This window comes from Dicentrarchus labrax, unplaced genomic scaffold (genome assembly GCF_905237075.1).
Source record: "Dicentrarchus labrax unplaced genomic scaffold, dlabrax2021, whole genome shotgun sequence".
Lineage (NCBI taxonomy): Eukaryota > Metazoa > Chordata > Actinopteri > Moronidae > Dicentrarchus > Dicentrarchus labrax.
This window is the reverse complement of record NW_026136712.1, coordinates 5191410-5210366: the sequence shown is the minus strand read 5'-3', so window position 1 is coordinate 5210366 and position 18957 is coordinate 5191410. Positions and strand designations below refer to the sequence as shown.

Genomic DNA, 18957 nt, shown 5'->3' with positions numbered 1-18957 from the left:
ACCCGCTCTTCCTCCAGAGGTACAGCACTTCTTTAAACGCTTGTTTAGTTGTTTATATTGTTTTTGTGATTATTGTGCTATTACTTGTTGCTGTAACTCTGTAAATAAATAAATTATTATCTTATTTATTTATGATCACTTTCATGACTCGACAACAATGCAACCAGCGGGTGTTAACAATAATATATAAAGAAGTCTATTTTCTATAGACCAGTTCATTATATGGTAGCTTTTTTGAAGGAACCCTCCAGTAGGCTTATACACTGTATTTCCTCCATCCGCAATCCTTGCAGCTGGGAGGATCTGTGGAACCGAAGTGGAACCAGACATAAATGCCACCTAAGCACAACATGTCAGTCAGATGTGTTGACAAGGGACTACAGGTACTGTATTTGAATTCCAGGCTCTGCAGAAACACGTTGACATACAAGAATAGCATGAACATTTGTTAATCTACTGTACCAAATGCATGACTACTGTAATGTCTCAGAGGCCAAATGTGTGTATGATTCAACTTAAATGTTATAAATGACTCAGGGCTACGTGGAGATTATCAGTGACACATTGTTCCAAGCTGATTATTTGTATGTCTTAATACATGTCTGGAGGGGATTTTTTTTATTGTAAAAATCTAATAATTATTTGAATCTTTAATCAAATTTCCAATTTACGCATTTTTAAGCAAGTCGCTGCGTTATTGCCAGCCATCATGCATCTTCTATATGACATTAATATCAGTAGGAATAAAGGGTTAGGTTTAGATAAACACAGGAAGTCAAAGAACTTTGCATATTTTCAGTGTTTAGTTAAAAGACCGCACACAAAGTTACTATCTTACAGTGTGAAAGGTTATGACAGAAATATTTGAAGTTTGTAAGAATAAACAAGTGGGAAGGTCTCTCATTTCTTTAATAACCCTGAACCACAAGTCTACAGGGAACACACAGGCCCACTCACACTGTCCACTGTAACCCAGAGCAGAGCATCAAAGGTACACCAACCTCTTAAAAAACCCCCAGAAGAACAGATGATGTGGAGGCTGAGGCAAGGAAGGAACTCCACCTGGAGCACACATGCGTACCCTGACAGAAAAGACAGAACATGTGTGTGTTTGTGTGAGAGTTTGTGGGTGTCAGCAAGAGAGCCAAAGAGATTTTCAGCCCAGATTCGGGCCAATGCCTGCAGTCAATAGAGCTTGTTCCCGATAAAACAGGAGTGTCCTTCCAGTTCAACAGTAAAGCACCAACCTGTTTTGGACTCCATGCACAGAAGAAACCTTCACTTTCATTATGAAGTGTGGTTGTTTGTGGAAATGACAAAAACACACAATAATCCATCTGAAAAGGCAACATCTGATCCATTTATTCACCTTATTGTCAATACATATGTACAAGTGTAAAAAATCTTACCGTAGCGACGTCAATATGCCAATGAAGAAAAAAAAACAGCTGAGAAAAATGATGCACATGTCGAGCTATTACACATAACTGCTAGAGGAGGCATGAAAATACTGCACCAGAACTATGGATAGAAAAATAAACACATTTTCAGATATCTCTACCAGGCCTGTATGGGACCCTTTTCCTTATTAAACCATTGTCGTGCTCTTGTTCTCTTCAACTGTTTTAAACTAACAAATGTTGCCAACATATAAAAAATAAAGAATAAAGACAGACGGGTTTCATCAGCGCGAGATCTGCATGCATCAGTTTTTCTGAGGATCCATGAGTATTTTCACCAAACTGTGAACTTGGCCTTATGATGCAATAGTGCAGATACAATCCCAGAGATAGAAGGCAGTAAAGTCTTTAGATCAGTCCATATGGAGCAGAGTGCATTTGTAGGTTGGTTCTAAAAGAAAATGTACACTGAGTGTCCGTCAGCTCGTCCTCTCTCTGCATCTTTTTACATACATAATGAGCACGGGACGACACAGGTCTTCCAGCATCACATCAGTCATTGTTTCGGTCGCTCAATCATACAGACAAACATGATTCTTCCCGTTCTCCATGTTCACTGCTTTGCTTTCTTTAGGATGGTGCCCACTGCAGAGATGACGGTGGTCTTGGTGCCACTGGCAGTGGTTGTCACGGAGACGACAGCAGGCAGGGTCGCGGTGGTGGTGATGATGGTGGGCTGGGCCAGGGTCACTGGGATTGCAGAGTCCCACTTGCTTTTCCTCTTCTGGGCCTCTGCTGATGAGAGTAAACAAGGGGGAAGAGTGAGTGATGGGACGGGATTTAAATCGCCAGCTGCATTATGGATTTAAACAATGTACAATTAAATTATTATAATATAATAATATTTAAATAGACTTTGCAAATGTTTTATGAGGTAAGAAACACACTCAACATGTTTGTTAGACTTCAAGGATACACATTATATGATGAGAAACACGTAATGTAAATATTACTTTTCTTTGTGTACAAGAAAACGTCAGTTCCTTTAATCTGCAGGAATTAAATCTGTAAAATTGCTGGTTTTATCCATCTGTGAAAGTAAAGCCTTTTGACATTCCAAACTATGTCTCTGTTCACTAAAGGCTCTATTGAAATGTGACAGGATTATTATTATTATTGTGGATAAAACTGCAATGCTAAAATCAGAAATAATCTATATCTGAAATTGGGAAGGATATCAAATGATGGATTTTAAAACTTATTTTGAAGTTGAATGACTTTTCTCTTTGGCTTTAAGGCCCTGAAAACCATAGTAGAAAACCCAGGGTGCTACGGGGACACATCATGTTCTACCAAAGAAAAAGATGATGTAATGTATTTCCGTGCACTAATCACAGTAATCACAGTTTGGCTACATTCATATCAAAACAGTAAAGACTGTCGTTTGTTTGTGCTGCTCGACCACTGCCAAACACAGAGTAGCATATTCAACCTTAAACCGGCAACGTAAAATTGTTGTGACATTTATGTATCAAGGTGTATTTATGAAGACTGTGAGGTGCTGCAGTGGTGGGTGTTTACCTGTGGCTGTGGTGGTGGTGGTGTTGCTGGTGGTGGAGGCTGCTGTGCTGGAGGGGTTGGTGCCCTTCTTAGTCCCCGTCACAAACTCAATCTGTGCAGAACACACAATATTAGAGCACTGATTGTATCCCTACCACTGTCTGATGTGTAACCAACAACCACAATCTGCTACTGCTCACCAAAAAGCTTTACTGGAGGATCCTGGGCCCTGGGTGCCTTGCTCAAGGGTACATGGACAGTATTTGTCAGGTATGGGGGAGAAAATTACTTATTCCCTTCCGTCTGGTTTCATTCTCACATCAATATATTCCAGTATCTTCCATGTGTCACTGTGTTTTCTAACCACAAGGTTGCTAAGAGACAACTATGACCTGTACGTCCCTGCACTGACACGCCATTAACAGCGGAATAATTATTTCAGAGGTAAATTGCGAAAGCAAACAGTAGCTGGCAAACAAAGACGCTGAGGTGTTTTTTAGGCTAACTTCTAGAGATGTCTGCATTAACATGGAAACCCAGTGAAAAACACAAATGCCTGAGCTGCAGTTACGAGAGCTGAACTTGGCACTGTTGGTTTCTGCGTGTGTCTGGTGAAGGACGTAAAGTAGAAATTGACTGCAGCTGGTGGAGACTTGCCCCTGACGCAGACAGAGAACAGAACAGCTGAATAATCCTCTTTCTTTGCTGTTGTTAGACTCACCTTGGTCCGCTCCTTCTTCGCTTTCTCCAGTTTGTCCATCTCCACTTTCTGGGCTTTGGCTGGAAGGATAAGACACATTCATTGAGTGGTGAGTTCTAATCACACAGAGGAAGAAGAGGAAGAAGAAGAAGAAGAAGAAGAGGAAGAAGAGGAAGAAGAGCTCACCTAGTGCTTCATAGTACGAGTCCTCTGACCAGCCATGAGGATCAAACATATCTTTTGGGTAGTTGGTTCCCAGTTCATCTATACTGCAGAACTGAATGAGCTTCTCGTAAATGCTAAAAGAAAACCAAAGTTAACTTTTGTTGTGTAGGCAGAGAAAATGAATGAGCTTTACACCAAAAAGTGTATCTGGTATCATGTGTAAACAACACTCCATGTTTGTGTTTGTTGGTTGGTTTGGGTGTGCTCTTGGGCTGCACTGCATACCTGGGGTTTCTGAATTCTTTCTTTTTCTGGATGTGGCTGTTTGTGTCAAAATCTCCATGGAGCTTCCTCTCGTACAGCTTGTGGATCTTGTCCTGTTAGAAAACAAACAAATCAATAAGGACAGCCAGGTCGTCTTTCGCTGTAAGATGAACACGTCTGCTTTGACTCAGCTTCCTCCACACTCCGCATTTGGCAGGACACACTGGCTGTGTCATCAAATCAACAAAAACCTATATACGATCATCTCTGCCTGAAGAAGGGTCAGTGTGAATGGAGCCATTGTATATAAAGTGTCTGATACCTCTGGGAAATATTTCACAACCAGGTTCAACTGAGCCACACGGAGCTGGCAGATGTAGCCGGGGCATCCGCAGTGATGAATGAGGGCTAACACGGTCCTTTTTAGCATTGCCTTCCAACTCGACTAACCAAGAGTGTCCTTTGATCCGACACCATTACCGGCTGGATGACACGGCCCTCTGAGCCATTACAAATGAACCTTTAAAAACGAGTTATATGAGCCGCTATGATGACTTTTGGTTAGGTGTCAAGTGTTCTTGAAAACAAACAAAAGTTGTTTACAATCTGTGTGAATGTGTTTTCTTTTTTAAAAAAATGCATTGTGAGCATCCTTGAAGTCTAACAAACTTGCATTTTCTTTCTATTAAAACTTTTGCAAATGCCAATTTGTTGTTTAGTTTGGTTGCTACGCTCCCAACTGTGTGTCAGTGGATTGACATGAAACCAACAGCACGAATGTGTATTGCATCAACACGCTTGCTCATGTGCACGCGGTGCAAACAAAACAAAACCACTTGTAAAAGCGTTGCTCTGCAGTGCTACATATGTTCAGAAAATCCACAGAGTACCTTTAAAGTTCAGAAATCATAGTCATTAAACGGAACCCAACTATTATAGATATATCCGATTATTTATTATTTTTTTCGTTTCAATCGTTAAGTCTATAACATATAAAATATGTTGGTTTTAGTAAGACATTTTTTTAACAGAAAGACTGTTTCACACTGCGCTCGAAAAGTTTGGAAGATGTGGGCATTTAGCAGGAAGGGAGGGTTTATCAAAAAGAAGAGTTGCATTATGGGAGATGTGGGATACTAGAGATTAAGTAAGGATATCTTGGCCTCTGTCACATCAATTTTGACTGTTCTTTTTAAAAATCCATCTCATCCCAAATTGCTCGATCATAGGAGTGCCCCTGTAACTGTTTCAGCTATTAAACCAAAGCTGAGTGTTAGCAGAAAGGAAGGAAGAGAACAGAGGTCTGCTGTGTCAAAGTCAAACCCTTTTGAGGTTCTCCTGTGCTGTTATATCACTCTACCTGCATTTACTTCTGACGGACAAGAGCCATAACTCACACGGCAACTTGGGGTCCTTGTCAGGTACTGTAGGCATGTTAACAACTGAACAGTGCTGTTGTTTTCCACGGGCACATTTGGGTCTTGCTAAAGGCCTGAGCTCAGGGATTCTGGCAGATGTTCTAATCTCAAGGGCATGATTGCAAAAGGTGTTTTGGTAACTGCTCATAAAGTGGATATATTCCAGCGAAATGGCAGCAAAAAAAAAAGTAAATTCTACCGTCATAAAGTGCATTTTAAGCATACATGTGTCTGTGCTCCTCCATGACCTCGGGGCAGGGATAGCCACGCTGTTCTGGTGAAGGTGAATCATTAGCTGTTCATCTGATCGGTCGGGGGAGTGTCGGCCCAGCGGGTATTATTGCTGAGCTGTTCACTTGACTAAAGTCAGGCGTGTGTCCTGACCTGCCTCAGCTCCTCATGGAACAACCCTTGCTGCAGATAGACGCACCGAACGCACCGCAGCGCGGCAGACAGAGAGCAGCACTGGTGATACTAAATTGATAGAAGATGACACTGTGTGCGGGTTTAATTACAAGGGTGAAAATGTATGATTTATGTAGCCTCCAGAATTTATTTCTAACCCCCAGAGGGAACAAGAGAAACTTCTAAATGATTCACTTGGCGTGGAGAACAGGTTATTTTGACTATACCAAGATGACTAGTCTCTGGATGTGGTAGCTTTTAGCCCTAAACACTTCAAACTTTTAACTCTTCATCTTGAACTCCAAACCTTGTACATATGCCAAAGGGGGCGAGTGTAGACTGTGTGTCTGCTTATGAAACTAACATCTTCCTTTAGGAGCCAATGACAAGTCTTAATTTTTTACCAGGATGACTTTCCTACCTGGAAAGTGTTTATCCCTCACATAAAATAAGCCTACAGACATGCCTAAACACACAACACAGGGCACAAGGACTATTCAATCAAGCTCGCAGGAAAACCCACAACCCCAGGCATACCCACACACCCTCTCCTCCGGTCTGATTAGCAGACTGTGGCCTTGGTGGTGATATTAAAACTTCTTTGCATGAGACGACAGCAGCAGTGTTTAAATAAATACTGTGCTGCAAGAGAAGCTGTCCAGTGAAAGTGATGTGGTTAAATGATCATGTAACAGTGGGTGTCTATGGGTGTGTCTACCTGCAGTTGGCTCGAGCAGCGTCCAGGAGGCTCGGGGGGGATCCTGATCTCGTCGGGTGACATGTTCCTCACCTTCTCTGAGAACAGAGCTGGCAAAAAGACAGAAAGACAAACATGAGACCTTATACGGCTTTCTCTCTCTTCCCCCGTCCCGCAGGTCTTTACATGTTGAATAAGGATTAACTAAGAAACCATTGTTATACAAACATAGCGAAGCAGGAGAACTAAATTGGTTCTGGTGTTTGAATGAACAGATAAGGATGGTGGGATATGGATATGTACTGGAGAACCACCTCAGTTCATGAAACAAAAGTTCACTGTGTGATAAGCAAAACACTGCTGGTGAATTCCTGAGCATCCTGTTGTTCATCATACTCCTGTGTGTATGCCAATGGTTTTACAGGGCAGTGTGGTATGAGGAGTACACGTCCCGGGCAGGGAGTGGCTGTTGTTGGGGCTTGTAAGGAGAAGGGAGGCTCCTCTCCCGTCCCTCCTTCCCTCCCTTTTGGACCCGACCCTTGTTTTGCTCTCTCTGCTCAACTTGTCTCTCTCTGCTTTTGCTGACTGCAGGCCAGGAATTCCTTCAGTGTCACTCTTATCCCAGTTAGACAGATAGTCTTTACAGTCATTCGGCGCTATCAATCAAGCTCGGAATAAGTGCTGCAAGCTGTGTGCAGTGTACGTGTGTGTACGTGTGTGTGTGTGTGTGTGTGTGTGTGTGTGTGTGTGTGTGTGTGTGTGTGTGCGCGCGCGCGTGTGTGAATGCGGGAGCTTGTTGACATTCGGATTGTCGACAAGCAGTAACCTGACTGGACATGAGAAGATCCTTTTGTGAAGTGCCGTTTTTAGCTGAGCACAGATAAACACTTCACCTTACAAAACATAAGAGGAAAATTCCAGAATCAGACACCTGGGATGTAATGTATTTAGAAGAATGTGTTATGTTTTTAGTGGTTTTTTTAAACCTATTTTTTTAAATTTAAAGTCCAACATTTCCATATCTAGAAACATGCTGCTAGAGAGGCTTATAATAAACGCGTGACTGAGTCTGGTCAACAAACTATATAATGGAATTTCTTTGGCAAATTTTGGTTACTTATCTGATGACAAATACAACGATATATTATCTGCAAAAAGATTACATTATCCAATGTACTGTTTAACTGATTTACCAGCACTCTATGCAATACCTTTTTGTTACTGGCTGAAACATGTTTGTAGCAGCATGTACTAAAAACTGTTAAAGAAAATTAACAAATTTGTGTTCTGTTTACTTTGATCAGAAAGTCCCAAAATTAAATCCAAATTTAGACTATTTAGAAGTTGTTATACAGCTGTTTTTAAAAATTTTATTTGGTTTATTTTGTAACGTAAAAAAAGGATTTGGTAGCAAACATAAGTAAAGTATCAGAAAAAAACTATTAAATTAAGTTATCTGTATCAGAACATTTCAGAAGATCAGCTCAACCCACTGACAATGTGTATGACCTGCAAGTGCTCTTATGCAACAACTGACTGAAATATACGATTTGCTACTCATCTTATATACATGCTGAAATGCTGACGTTGCTGACAGCTTTCAGTAGCTGGTAATGCATGCTGTCTATATACGCTGGCTACAATATGTCTGTTGACATAAACATTGCTTGTGCACAGCGAAGCAATCCCTGCCTGTGGGACTGTGCCAGAGCTGAACTTCTGAAGTGTTTGTGTGCAGACGGGATGCCGTTGTACACTGACACTGTTTCCAGCTGCCCCTCCCTTCACTATCTTTGCGGTCTTCCTTGGTCTGCTGATCATGTGGGACCACAGATCCACACGTGTGGACACTGACCTGCCACCCTGATCTCACTTATGTTGGGAAGTTCAAAGCAGAAGCAGCACCTCCCCCTCCATTTGCTTCACGGCTGATATGGCTCTGGTTTACCTCCCCCGCCAAGGCGAAGGAGGGGCAGGGCGTTGCCCTAGTTGGTAAGACACATAAGTAAAGCTAAGCATGTATGTATGTAGGCTCACACATATTTTGTGACAGCAAATAGTGAGCAGACATACAGTCACATGAAGATAAATGGTTCCATACATGTAACACCCCATATTTTTAAACAGAAAATACTGTAGCCTCCAACCATAAAAAACCTGACATGACAAGTCGAATGAGTCACAGACACAAGGTGGTAGCTTGGTATGTCTTTAACAGACACACACGTGCACACACTGTCACAGACAATTACACATTGTAGCTGCAACTGGGGTTTAGCATTGTGGAAGCCGGCTAATCCACTCTAGACAACAAGAGATTTAGTAGATAATTTTGTAGCCTTGTTGGACAAACTCTAATTTAAACACCAAAATAAACTCTGCAGTCTCCACAGTAGCAGAGGAAGTGTGAATAAATCACAGTCTGTGTAATATATATCTCCGTTTATAACTGAGCTGAGTGTGAGAGGAATACTCTCATATAAAAGCGGCACTGTCAGAAAGTACATGGAGACATGGAGTAAGAAACAGACAGAGAAAAGATTATATTCTCCGTCAAAATTACCATCTGTTCTCCTGAAAAACAGACACGGAGTCACAGTCTGTGCCCTGAGGGTCTTTTTTGGACTGACAGACAATGTGTGTCCCTTCAGTGAACAGACAAAGAGCTGTCTTCAGCCTGCTGACGGGAGGCCTTTTGCCAGACGTACTGTGACATTTACTGACAGACAAGACAGAGGAGCCGAGCTCCGCTGCAGTTATGTCAAGTGTCCGGGCGCGAGCTATGAGTCACACCCCGCCACTACAGCTCACTGATGGCGATGGTGGCTGTTCTGAAAACTAAAAACTGCTCTAGTGCATTTCCCTGTCGTTTTGTGACTTCTTTTTATGGCTGAAACAAAGCAGAAGAGTGGAAGTGGGGACGATGGAGGGAGCAAATCTGTGGGCTAAAGCCACCGAGTTCACTCAGCTACTGCTGTCTCTCCCATGGAGCGCGTTGGAGGGAGTTCAAAGGAAGGCTTCTGACTTTAGTACACTTTTAGACACACAATGGCAGCATGCAAAGATGAAAAAGCTGTATGAATATCATTTTCATTCAGTTTTAGAACAAATAAGCTGAATAAATCATCTCCCACTATCTAAAAAAATAAATAAAGTATCAATCTATCTATCTATCTATCTTGGATTCCTTGAGGCATTCCTTTCTAGATAAAATAATTTATCTATTAAGCAATTATATTATTTTAATCATAATCATTTCTACAACCCCACTGCAACACATTACTATATGTATCATTTCCCAGTGTTACTTTGCATGATGGAATGCTGCACGGCATATTCTGTGCCACCATCAGCCTCCATCTATGAGCCCGTATAAACAAACTGCAGAGCGGGACGCGTTAGTGCCAAAAGTGAATGGGCTAACAAACCGCTCCCTGTATCACTCATATCCTGTCTGATCTGATGCTCACTTACACACCTGTGCAGGTCAGTCATTACTCACTAACCACTGCCCGCTCCCTGGGTTCAGACCTTCGTGTTATTGAGTCAGAACCCTTACTGCTCCTACACCCAAGTGACGCAATAAAAAGTAAAAGTCTGATTCTTATACTGTATCCTACTTTATTATTTAGTCGTTTTATTATACTTGCATAATCATCCAGAGGTGGATGACTAAGTGGAAGACTAAAACCAATACTTTCTGACTTCCCTACGCCCGTCTTTGGAATTCAAGCCTATTGGTTCCTTTCAAAGTTAAATTTAAGGCTTTTTTAAGACCTTCTAAATACCATATAGAATGCAATTTAATATCTGTTTCACAATCCTACTGGCTCAAGTATTTAAGTATGATAAGTAGGACAATACTCCCTAGAATTAATTATTATATTCCATTTTTTACTTCTCAAGACCTGCCATTTGGTGCCCTAGTAACAGCTGAACATTGTGTGTGGGACTGACTCAAAATAAACTACAGCACCCACACAACGCTGGTTAGAAAGATCAATTTGTTGTTGGTTTTGGGCTTTTCATGGGATCTGTTGGCAACAAGCAACAGCCTTGTCCTGTGAGGGTGGGTCAAATATAAGTGTGTTTGTCCATGTGTACTCACCAACTAGCTCATTGGGGTCCTTTCTTTCTACTTCTGGGATCTGTAAAACAAAAGAAGAAAAGGGAAGAGAGGGGAAGAGAAAAGAGAGATACATGGGATATTTAGGTCTCCTTTGGACACGAGAATCTAATCATTAACCCTTATTGGAGGGAATTAGTAACAGCACCAGTTGTTATTAAGCCCTGCTGGATGTAGTTAATTACAGTGGATTACAAGTGGACTGGTGAGGTGGACTGGCAGTTCTTGTGAAAGACGTGGAGCTGGAAACAAAAGCTCATTCCATTTGTACCTGAAACCTACAAATCAATCGGGTGCTAGTGCAACAGATTGCACAGAACAGAGGCTGGCAGGAGAATTGTTTCTAAGAAGCAATAGAAACCAGAATAGTAAATCTAAGCAGTTTCCAGTGAAAGCCTGATCTCCGCAGGAGGTGGAGTCTTGCACAGCCTCTAAAATATGCCGCCTGTTGTGCCAGGACTGTGGGCATAACACAGGTTCGGCACAAAGGAACAGTGCTGTTATTCACAGGCATCATGTCGTCACCTAGCAACTGCACAGGCACATCAAAGAATTGTCCTGAAGTTGGCCAAATCACAAGGAGGAGGAGGAGGGGGTGGACAGAAAGACATGGAGGCACAGCAGAGCCCGCTGGCAGAAATCCAAACCCAAAAAAATAAATAAATGGCACCTGTTGTTTGAGACAGAACCAATAAAATCAAATCTGAACTTTCTTTCCTATTTGGCAGCCCTTCCCAGGGAGGTCAGAGGTCACATTACGCTACAAAACTGCAGCACTGGAGCCGGTCTTACTCAATGTCTTTAGTTCAATTCTAGTTCAAGCTGGCTTGTTGGGAATAATAACAGTGTTGAGTTAAAAGCATCAACAACACAGGTGTTAAGAGCACCAGCTAGCATCATATATATCTATGTCCATATCAATACAGAGATAAACATATACATATACACATACACATAGATATAGATATATACTACACTACACAATACTATATACATATACCAGATTTGAGACCACACTAAAAAATAACTAGCACTTCTTAAAAAGCAAAAATCTATTTTTACGACCAAACCACTTCAGGCTCTGCAGATACTCCACACGTCATCTAGCCGTCTGTCTTATATAAACACCAGAGCCACAGTGATTTGTACCCACTCTAACCAAGCACATAGCTAAAGTTACAACAGATCCTTTTCTTAGAGCGTTCCTACACGTTTGTTTTTTGACCACAATATTCTAAATAAAAACGTAATGTAACACACTCCAATACAACAGCACCACAAACTGCAGCCTCCAGAGTGGAATCAATATCTCTACTACAGAATACGCTCATTGTAATGTTTACTGCAGGGCAGCTGTATTCGATTGCCTCAGCTGGTCCTATCTTTCTATTCCCATTTCATGTACATTGTCAGTGCCACAAAGGAAGACAAATCTCTTTTAGGTGGCAGATTAGGTGATCTGTAAACAACGTTGTCTTTGTGAATTTATTGTTTGACACTCATAGAAACAATCAACCATTGTTACCTAATTTAAAAAGGCATAGCAGTGATTAACATGTTTAATATAAGGCCTTCCCTACAAACCGCACGTGTTGGGCATGAAAGAAGAAAGTGGGCATTTAGTAGGCGGTGTGGTTCTAATGAAAGATGCTGTGCAGTTGCATTATGGGTAATGTAGGATACTGTATTTTTGGTCAGGGTATGTCCCTGCTTCAATTTTGACCATTCTTTTTATACCCGTCTCTTATTAATGCCCCACCTTTATGAAAGTTCAATACTTATTTGCTTGAGTAGTAGTAGTAGTTTTACTCCTACATTACTTGTGTCCTATATGAAGGCAGATGGGGCCGCGTGCATCTACTTTGCTTACGTTTATTTTTCTGTTAGAATAAACAAATGGTTGCTCTGTACGTTATGATTAGGGTACTTCCTTTGCCCATTTTAGCAGCTCTGTTAGGCTGTGTTTGAGCAAAATGCGAACACATATCACCACACTAACGCGGTCACAGTGACAACGTTAGCATGCTGATGTTTAGCAGGTGTAATATTTACAAGGTTTACAATCATGGATGCCCGTTGTGCAGTTATTTGGTCGGTAGCTAGAATAAGATTGCTGTTCAACCTTTATTGAAAAGACAAACACTTCACAAAGGTCTGCTGGCTTGAGCCCTGATCACACCCTGTTTCACATCCAGCAGACAATCCCAGCAACATAAATGTTTAAACTGAATTTATGCCAAACTTTTACAACAGCTGTGAACAATAAATGTGCAACCAAACCCCTTTCCCAACGTAACCTGGCGAAGGGCTATATATAATATTTCAAAAGACTTCCTGAGTATTAAGTCGGATAAATAAGACCAAAGTAATGTGTATAGTAATCTTCTTATCTACAGTAACTAGCACAACTAGCAGCTGCCATGACAATAGATAAGATAACTGCAGGAATAATAATAAAGTTGGAGGACAGTGAGCGCTAACATAAACACTCTCTCTCATTCTGTAGAAATAATAAGTCTGAAACTGAAACACTACACACTCACTACACAGCTTAAGGTTGAACATCAGTTTTCTGAACACAGGCTACAGTGCATATGACAAATAGCAGTCAACCTCTGAGGGCTAAAAACCTAGACAACATAACAATTATTAAATATCACAGTACAGTGCAAGCAACACGGTTTCCATGACTTCCCTGGAAATGTTTCTCTTCTATGGGCATAATTCTCCACATGTCGATACATGCAGTATTGGGAAATCGCATCTTGACGCACAGTGTTACGTGTTAAACTCACCAATTACCATATCACCAAATCCTAACACTGTCAGCACTGTCATCTCTGCTTCATGACACGGCATACTGACGAGACAAAACTCTCACAAATCTTATCAGATTATGATCAGTCAAAGACAAGTTGTAAAACAAAGCCTCAGACAGAGCAGACATCCCCAGATGTGTATTGTTTCTGGTTGTTAGGTTTGTGACTCACTCTCACCTCACTGACCTGTACCAAACAGCAGCAGGAAGCTGGCATGCTGTCCAGCTCGCACAGCTTTCACACACACACACACACACACACACACACAGGGTGGGGTTAGTATGGTGTGCAAGTCCAAGCAGTGTGCTCTGACAAACATCACTGTTGGTTCAGAAGAAGTTTAAGACAAGACGCATCACTCAAGCAAGTCGGAACATATTTTAAATACAAGTCACTGACCTGCTCTCACCTACAGTGCCTTATTTGTTAGTTGAACATTTATCTGACTCACACATAACCACACAGCACCATCTAGTGAACATGCTCCTTCATAGCATGTGGTGGCAGCTACTTTTGTTAGTGACACAACAAACGGGAAATGAATCAGACTCAGTCTTTTTCCAAATCCAATCCATCCCACACCAGGTGGTGTGTTCAAATACCTCAACATCATCTGCGTCCCTCCCCTCGTCAGATTCGTCCATTTCCTGTGAAAACAAAAATGAAGAAGGTTAACACCCAAAGGATCAAAAGATTAGCCCAGGAGGGGGAACCAAGCATCAGTACAGACCGGATGACAACCAGCACCCGGCAGTGGACTGCAAAACTGTTTAACCCTGTTGATGTTTTATACTAGCTCTAGTATTACAAAGTCTTTGTTAAAGGAACACTGCAAACATTTTTGTAAACATGTTTTACCCTTAAAACCTTTTATAGACACAAATATCTATTTGGATTGTTCACACGTAACTTAAAAAGGAGCACTCCACAGATTTTTCATGTCAAGATCAGGTCCCCCCCCCCCGTGAAAACTGTTTTATAATAATTTCTGCTGATTGGCTGGAATAGTGTTGTGTCGCTGAGGCCAAGCCACTTTGTTCGTTTCCCCATTTACAGAGCTGAGGCTGTGGACAGCCACCAAATCGATTTTCAGTGTGCACACAGAGCGGACAGCTAGCAAACTGTCAGGAATGAATTTGCTGAATTTGACAAAGTATACTGGCTTAAAATCGCTGACAGCACCTTTACACCTAAAAAAATAACCCTGATGAGGTCATCAGGTAACAAAATATGAAACATTTATCCAGATAATGCATTCAAATAAAACGCTGCCACACATGACAGACTCAGAAATGAAGACAGAACTGAGTCAAGAGATAAACAACTAAAACCAAACCTAATCATTAGACAGGATTTACTGCAGTTTCCATTTTTCTGGCCACTCTGTGTATGGTACTTTGCTCATATAAACTATATTGTATATACACCTACAACTATTTTCATTAATTCATTCTATGATTATTTCAATGATTACTCATTGGGTCATTGAACTGTCAAAAAATAGATAAAGAAATGCCAAGGTGACATGCGGCCAACAGTCTAAAATCTAAACATATTCACTACATGATGATATAAAACACCGGCAGAGAGAAAATCCTAATTTAATCGATTATCAAAATAGTTGCAGATACATTATGGATCAACTAATTGATTATCTGAATTATTAAATGTTTTAAAAACTAATCAGAACTCTTGTTAGACATATTGTTTTGTTTATAATGGGAATCCTGGATTATATCTTTAATATCTGAAATCATGGTTTCACATCAGTGCCAGGCAATATTTAAGAAGTGTGATGAAGATTTTGGCTTTCAACTTTAACTGAACTCTGTTGTGATATTTGTGTTTAGACTGCAAAATTTACTTTTTTGTCCACCGGCCAAATGGCTAGTGAATGTTCCAGCCACTCAATACATTACCATTGTTTTTTTGGGCTGGTGACTGAAGAGTTGCTTCCAGCTGCTTACATATTTTGCCAGAATTTGGCTGGTGACTGCTGCTAATTTTGTGCCCTGTCTGATGCATCAAAATAAAGCGCTCCCTTTTTACAGATCTGCCTGGTCACGTCGGTATTTTTTTAACACAATGTGATTAACCAACAGTCTGCATTTTCTACGGACCGACACACAGTAGGAGCATTACTATTAGAGTATCATTAGTATTTTTAATGTTATTGTGTCTACCCGTAGTCATATTTAGACTGATTTTATATGAACACCTAGTTTTAGTTAAGGTTTTTTGTACAGTAGACGTTTATTCACTTCTGGAAAATAAATGACACTATTTGATTGGATGGCAGATTACTGGATTAATAGATTTAATAATAAATCAAGATCTCAATGTTGAACAGAATAATAACGATAACCATTTTATACATAATAACACAACACTGGTTAAATCTAATAGACTATAGCAGACTTGTAGTATTAAGACAATATTTGCCAAACTGGTTCACTTTCCAAAGACTTTGCAGTACTAGTACCAACAGTGTTTTATGTCAAAGGAGGTGAAATGGCAAGATCCCTGTCACCTTACACTACAAACATGTACCGATGCTGTTTTGGTAATTACAGACTCATTGCAAAATTCTGCCTGATCTCAAATACGATGCAGCTTATGCCACAACCGAACGAGCACTGGTGTGATCCTATCAGACGTCAGTGAAATCCAACTGAATAGTCAGTAGAAACAAAACCTTGAGGACGCCATGTTCCACATGTGAATTCAGAACTCAAATACTGACCGAGTTGCTGTCTCTGCTGTCTTCATCTCCAGACACCTTTTCTTCGGCACCCTCAGTTCGGTTCAGGTCATCATCACCATAGCTGTACACCAGACCTCCTGTACGCCCCTCTAGTGAGAGACAGGAAGAGACAGGAGGGGCACAGGGACAACACACAGAAAAAGGAGACATCAGAGAAATACAAGAGGCAAACAGCACCACTGAAAAGAAAGAGGGAATGAAAGTCTTGGTTCAGCATTAAGTTACTAAACAGGGTTACAGGAAGACCCCACAAAGCTATAGTCCATTCAAAGATCTGGCAACATTACTTTACTACACAGACATAGACACACACACACACACACACACACACACACACACACACACACACACACACACACACACAAAGGACTCATTATTGCAATATAAACCCTAACACCGCATTAATCTGTGGGAAGAAGTGAAACCAGTAACTTTAGAGCTAAAATAAAGACCTCCGTTGTTGAGACCTTCACGTTTGTTCATCCATTATGTGCCAGAGAACACCAACAAGACCAAAACAAACCCACCGGGACCCTGCTGAAATACCCTCATATCATTGAGAAGTGTACGTTCAGGGTTTTTTTTTAACAAACAAGTCATTTTCTGTAAACTAGCTCAGTTAGCTACAAGCTAACGTTAGCTACCACATGAAATAATACGGGGTAAGAGTCGCACAGTAACAGACAGCGGGGTTTAACCCCTGCACTGCTAACCAACGACACTGGTTCACTGGTTATCATGAAGCTACCTGTCTCTTCCTGTTCGGGGTCGGAGTCAGGCTCTGAATCGTCTCCATAGTCTGCCAAAGAGGAGAGGAGAGCACTCTTTTTACCGCTCGCCATTGCTGTACGCGTCGCATAAACGCCAGGTCGCAGAGTGATAACGTCAGTATAATTGTATTGCGTAGGCAGCAGGGTAGCCCTGGGAGATGTAGTCCTTATGTTTATTTGGTGGTGCGGAAGGCCTACAGTCTGTGGTTTCTCTTATGTAATAAATAATAAATAATAAATAAACGCTGTATAAATAAATGTTTAAATGTAGTTCTGGAAGCTTCTCTACGTCATTAAAGTCCTTCACCAATTAAAAAGCATGATGATGTTTGAATGATGTATCTGCAGAGTCTGACACTAGAAGGATGTTTTTCTATTCTTCTGCTGAAAGTGGAAAGTTTCTCTGCGCTCACTGAAAATCTGATTTTTTTTTTTAAAGGGCGAGGCCTACAAGCATGATTTGTGACATCACAAGTAGGAGACATCTTGTTTCAACATTAATAAACAACATTAGCAAATATCATAGATTCTGGATTCATAGATTTTTAATGAGGAAGAAGGATTAAATATCTTTTTAAGGATTTTAATGTGTAAATGATACCATATCAGACACACATTATTGTTCCAAGCAAACCATTTATATATATATATGATAATACATGTGTGGAGGGGATGTTTAAACTAATCAAATTACTATGTAAAACAATTTCTCACAGCTTTCATATTTTATGAAACATAGCATTTTTTATTTGCATAAGCATTTTTTTTATTCTGTTTTGTCCAACTGCTGTTGAATTAAAAAAAAAAAAAGGCAATCACATACAGTCATATACTAACCCAGCCTCCACCTCTGCTGCTTATGTTTAAAAGACACGTGAGATGGCATCTTTACTGAAAAAAAACGACAAGCAGCTTCCTGTTGAGCAGGCACTGATTTGATCTTGTGCAGGTTAAAAGGCATCCATATGCTAGGTTAGAACTGCTAATAACCTTTCTTTTAACAGCAATGTACTGTATTTCAGTGTTGGGCAGGCAGTATGTACTCACATAAAGTCAGTCATTGTCATTGTATATGCACCTGGACTGCCTGAGTATTTAAAAATCATGTCAAGTTCTACTTGTTAATGAGTAATATACATTTGAAAATAAAATTAAAAAGATATTTGCTGTTGTGTCACCCAGTACAAATACAGAACTGGAAAACAGCAAAGGAACATCTAACTACCACCAACCCAAAGGTGGACAGCTAAATTCAGACAAGTTCTCCATCATGTCAACATTCATTTTACAGGATATGTATGAGTTAGTTCCCTTCACGTGTCTAGATCACTCCATCCTTCTTCTGCATCTTCTTCTTCTGGTTCCCTCCTCTTGGGCTGCAGCAGCATCCGTACAGCAGAGCGAAGGTGACCAGAGACAGAATTGTCAGCACAAAAAGTCCCATGACCACAATCCCACCCAGTGCCCACGGCTCCTGATGCAGCCGATGCAGGACCCATTCCACCCAGTCGTCAGGTGACCCTGTGGGTTTCTGCGGCTCTACTGCACTGCACAGGGAGAGATAAATCAGATAAATGGAGAGAGAATGGGGCTATTAAACTGATGAGCTAATGTTAGTGGATACCATTAGTTTCCACTAATAATGCTTTATAGAACCTGTGGAGCCACATTATCTGCTGGTGATAAACGTGTCTGAAACAGCAATAAAACATTTCAAAAGCGTTTTTATCAGCATGCTCTATAGAAATCTGCTGATGCTAAACTCTATTGTCACCCAACACATTCCTGTTCAGAAACTCACCTCAGCACGGCCATGTCCCCGCTAAAAGTTCCTCTCACAGCTCAGTGACTCCCAACAGTTAGTGTGGA

The 18957-nt window shown here is 40.9% G+C and overlaps 1 protein-coding gene across 2 annotated transcripts; it reads right to left on the bottom strand.

The window, feature by feature from the left end:
• Nucleotides 1–1338: 1338 nt before the first annotated feature.
• Nucleotides 1339–17216, bottom strand: sap30bp (SAP30 binding protein). Of its 2 annotated transcripts, none has more exons than XM_051418106.1 (10): nucleotides 17067–17216; nucleotides 16298–16407; nucleotides 14157–14201; nucleotides 10718–10757; nucleotides 6631–6719; nucleotides 4111–4202; nucleotides 3847–3959; nucleotides 3682–3740; nucleotides 2982–3072; nucleotides 1339–2195 (listed from the first exon to the last, which is right to left on the bottom strand). In XM_051418106.1, exons 1-10 carry the CDS (start codon nucleotides 17158–17160, stop codon nucleotides 2014–2016), a joined length of 915 nt encoding a protein of 304 aa, XP_051274066.1. In that variant the 5' UTR covers nucleotides 17161–17216; the 3' UTR covers nucleotides 1339–2013. The 2 variants fall into 2 exon arrangements, with proteins under 2 accessions (XP_051274066.1, XP_051274067.1); XM_051418107.1 differs by having other exon boundaries at nucleotides 1339–2192.
• Between the last annotated feature and the right edge of the window lie 1741 nt (nucleotides 17217–18957).

What these genes read in the sequence shown, in the direction of transcription:
- sap30bp (XM_051418106.1), bottom strand. Translation starts at nt 17,160, where the DNA reads ATGGCGAGCGGTAAAAAGAGTGCTCTCCTCTCCTCTTTGGCAGACTAT. An exon ending in GCTGCTCGAGCCAACTGCAG is followed by an intron (nt 4,203 to 6,630) that starts GTAGACACACCC and finishes GTTTTCTAACAG; the next exon opens with GACAAGATCCACAAGCTGTA. An exon ending in CTCGTACTATGAAGCACTAG is followed by an intron (nt 3,741 to 3,846) that starts GTGAGCTCTTCT and finishes TTATCCTTCCAG; the next exon opens with CCAAAGCCCAGAAAGTGGAG.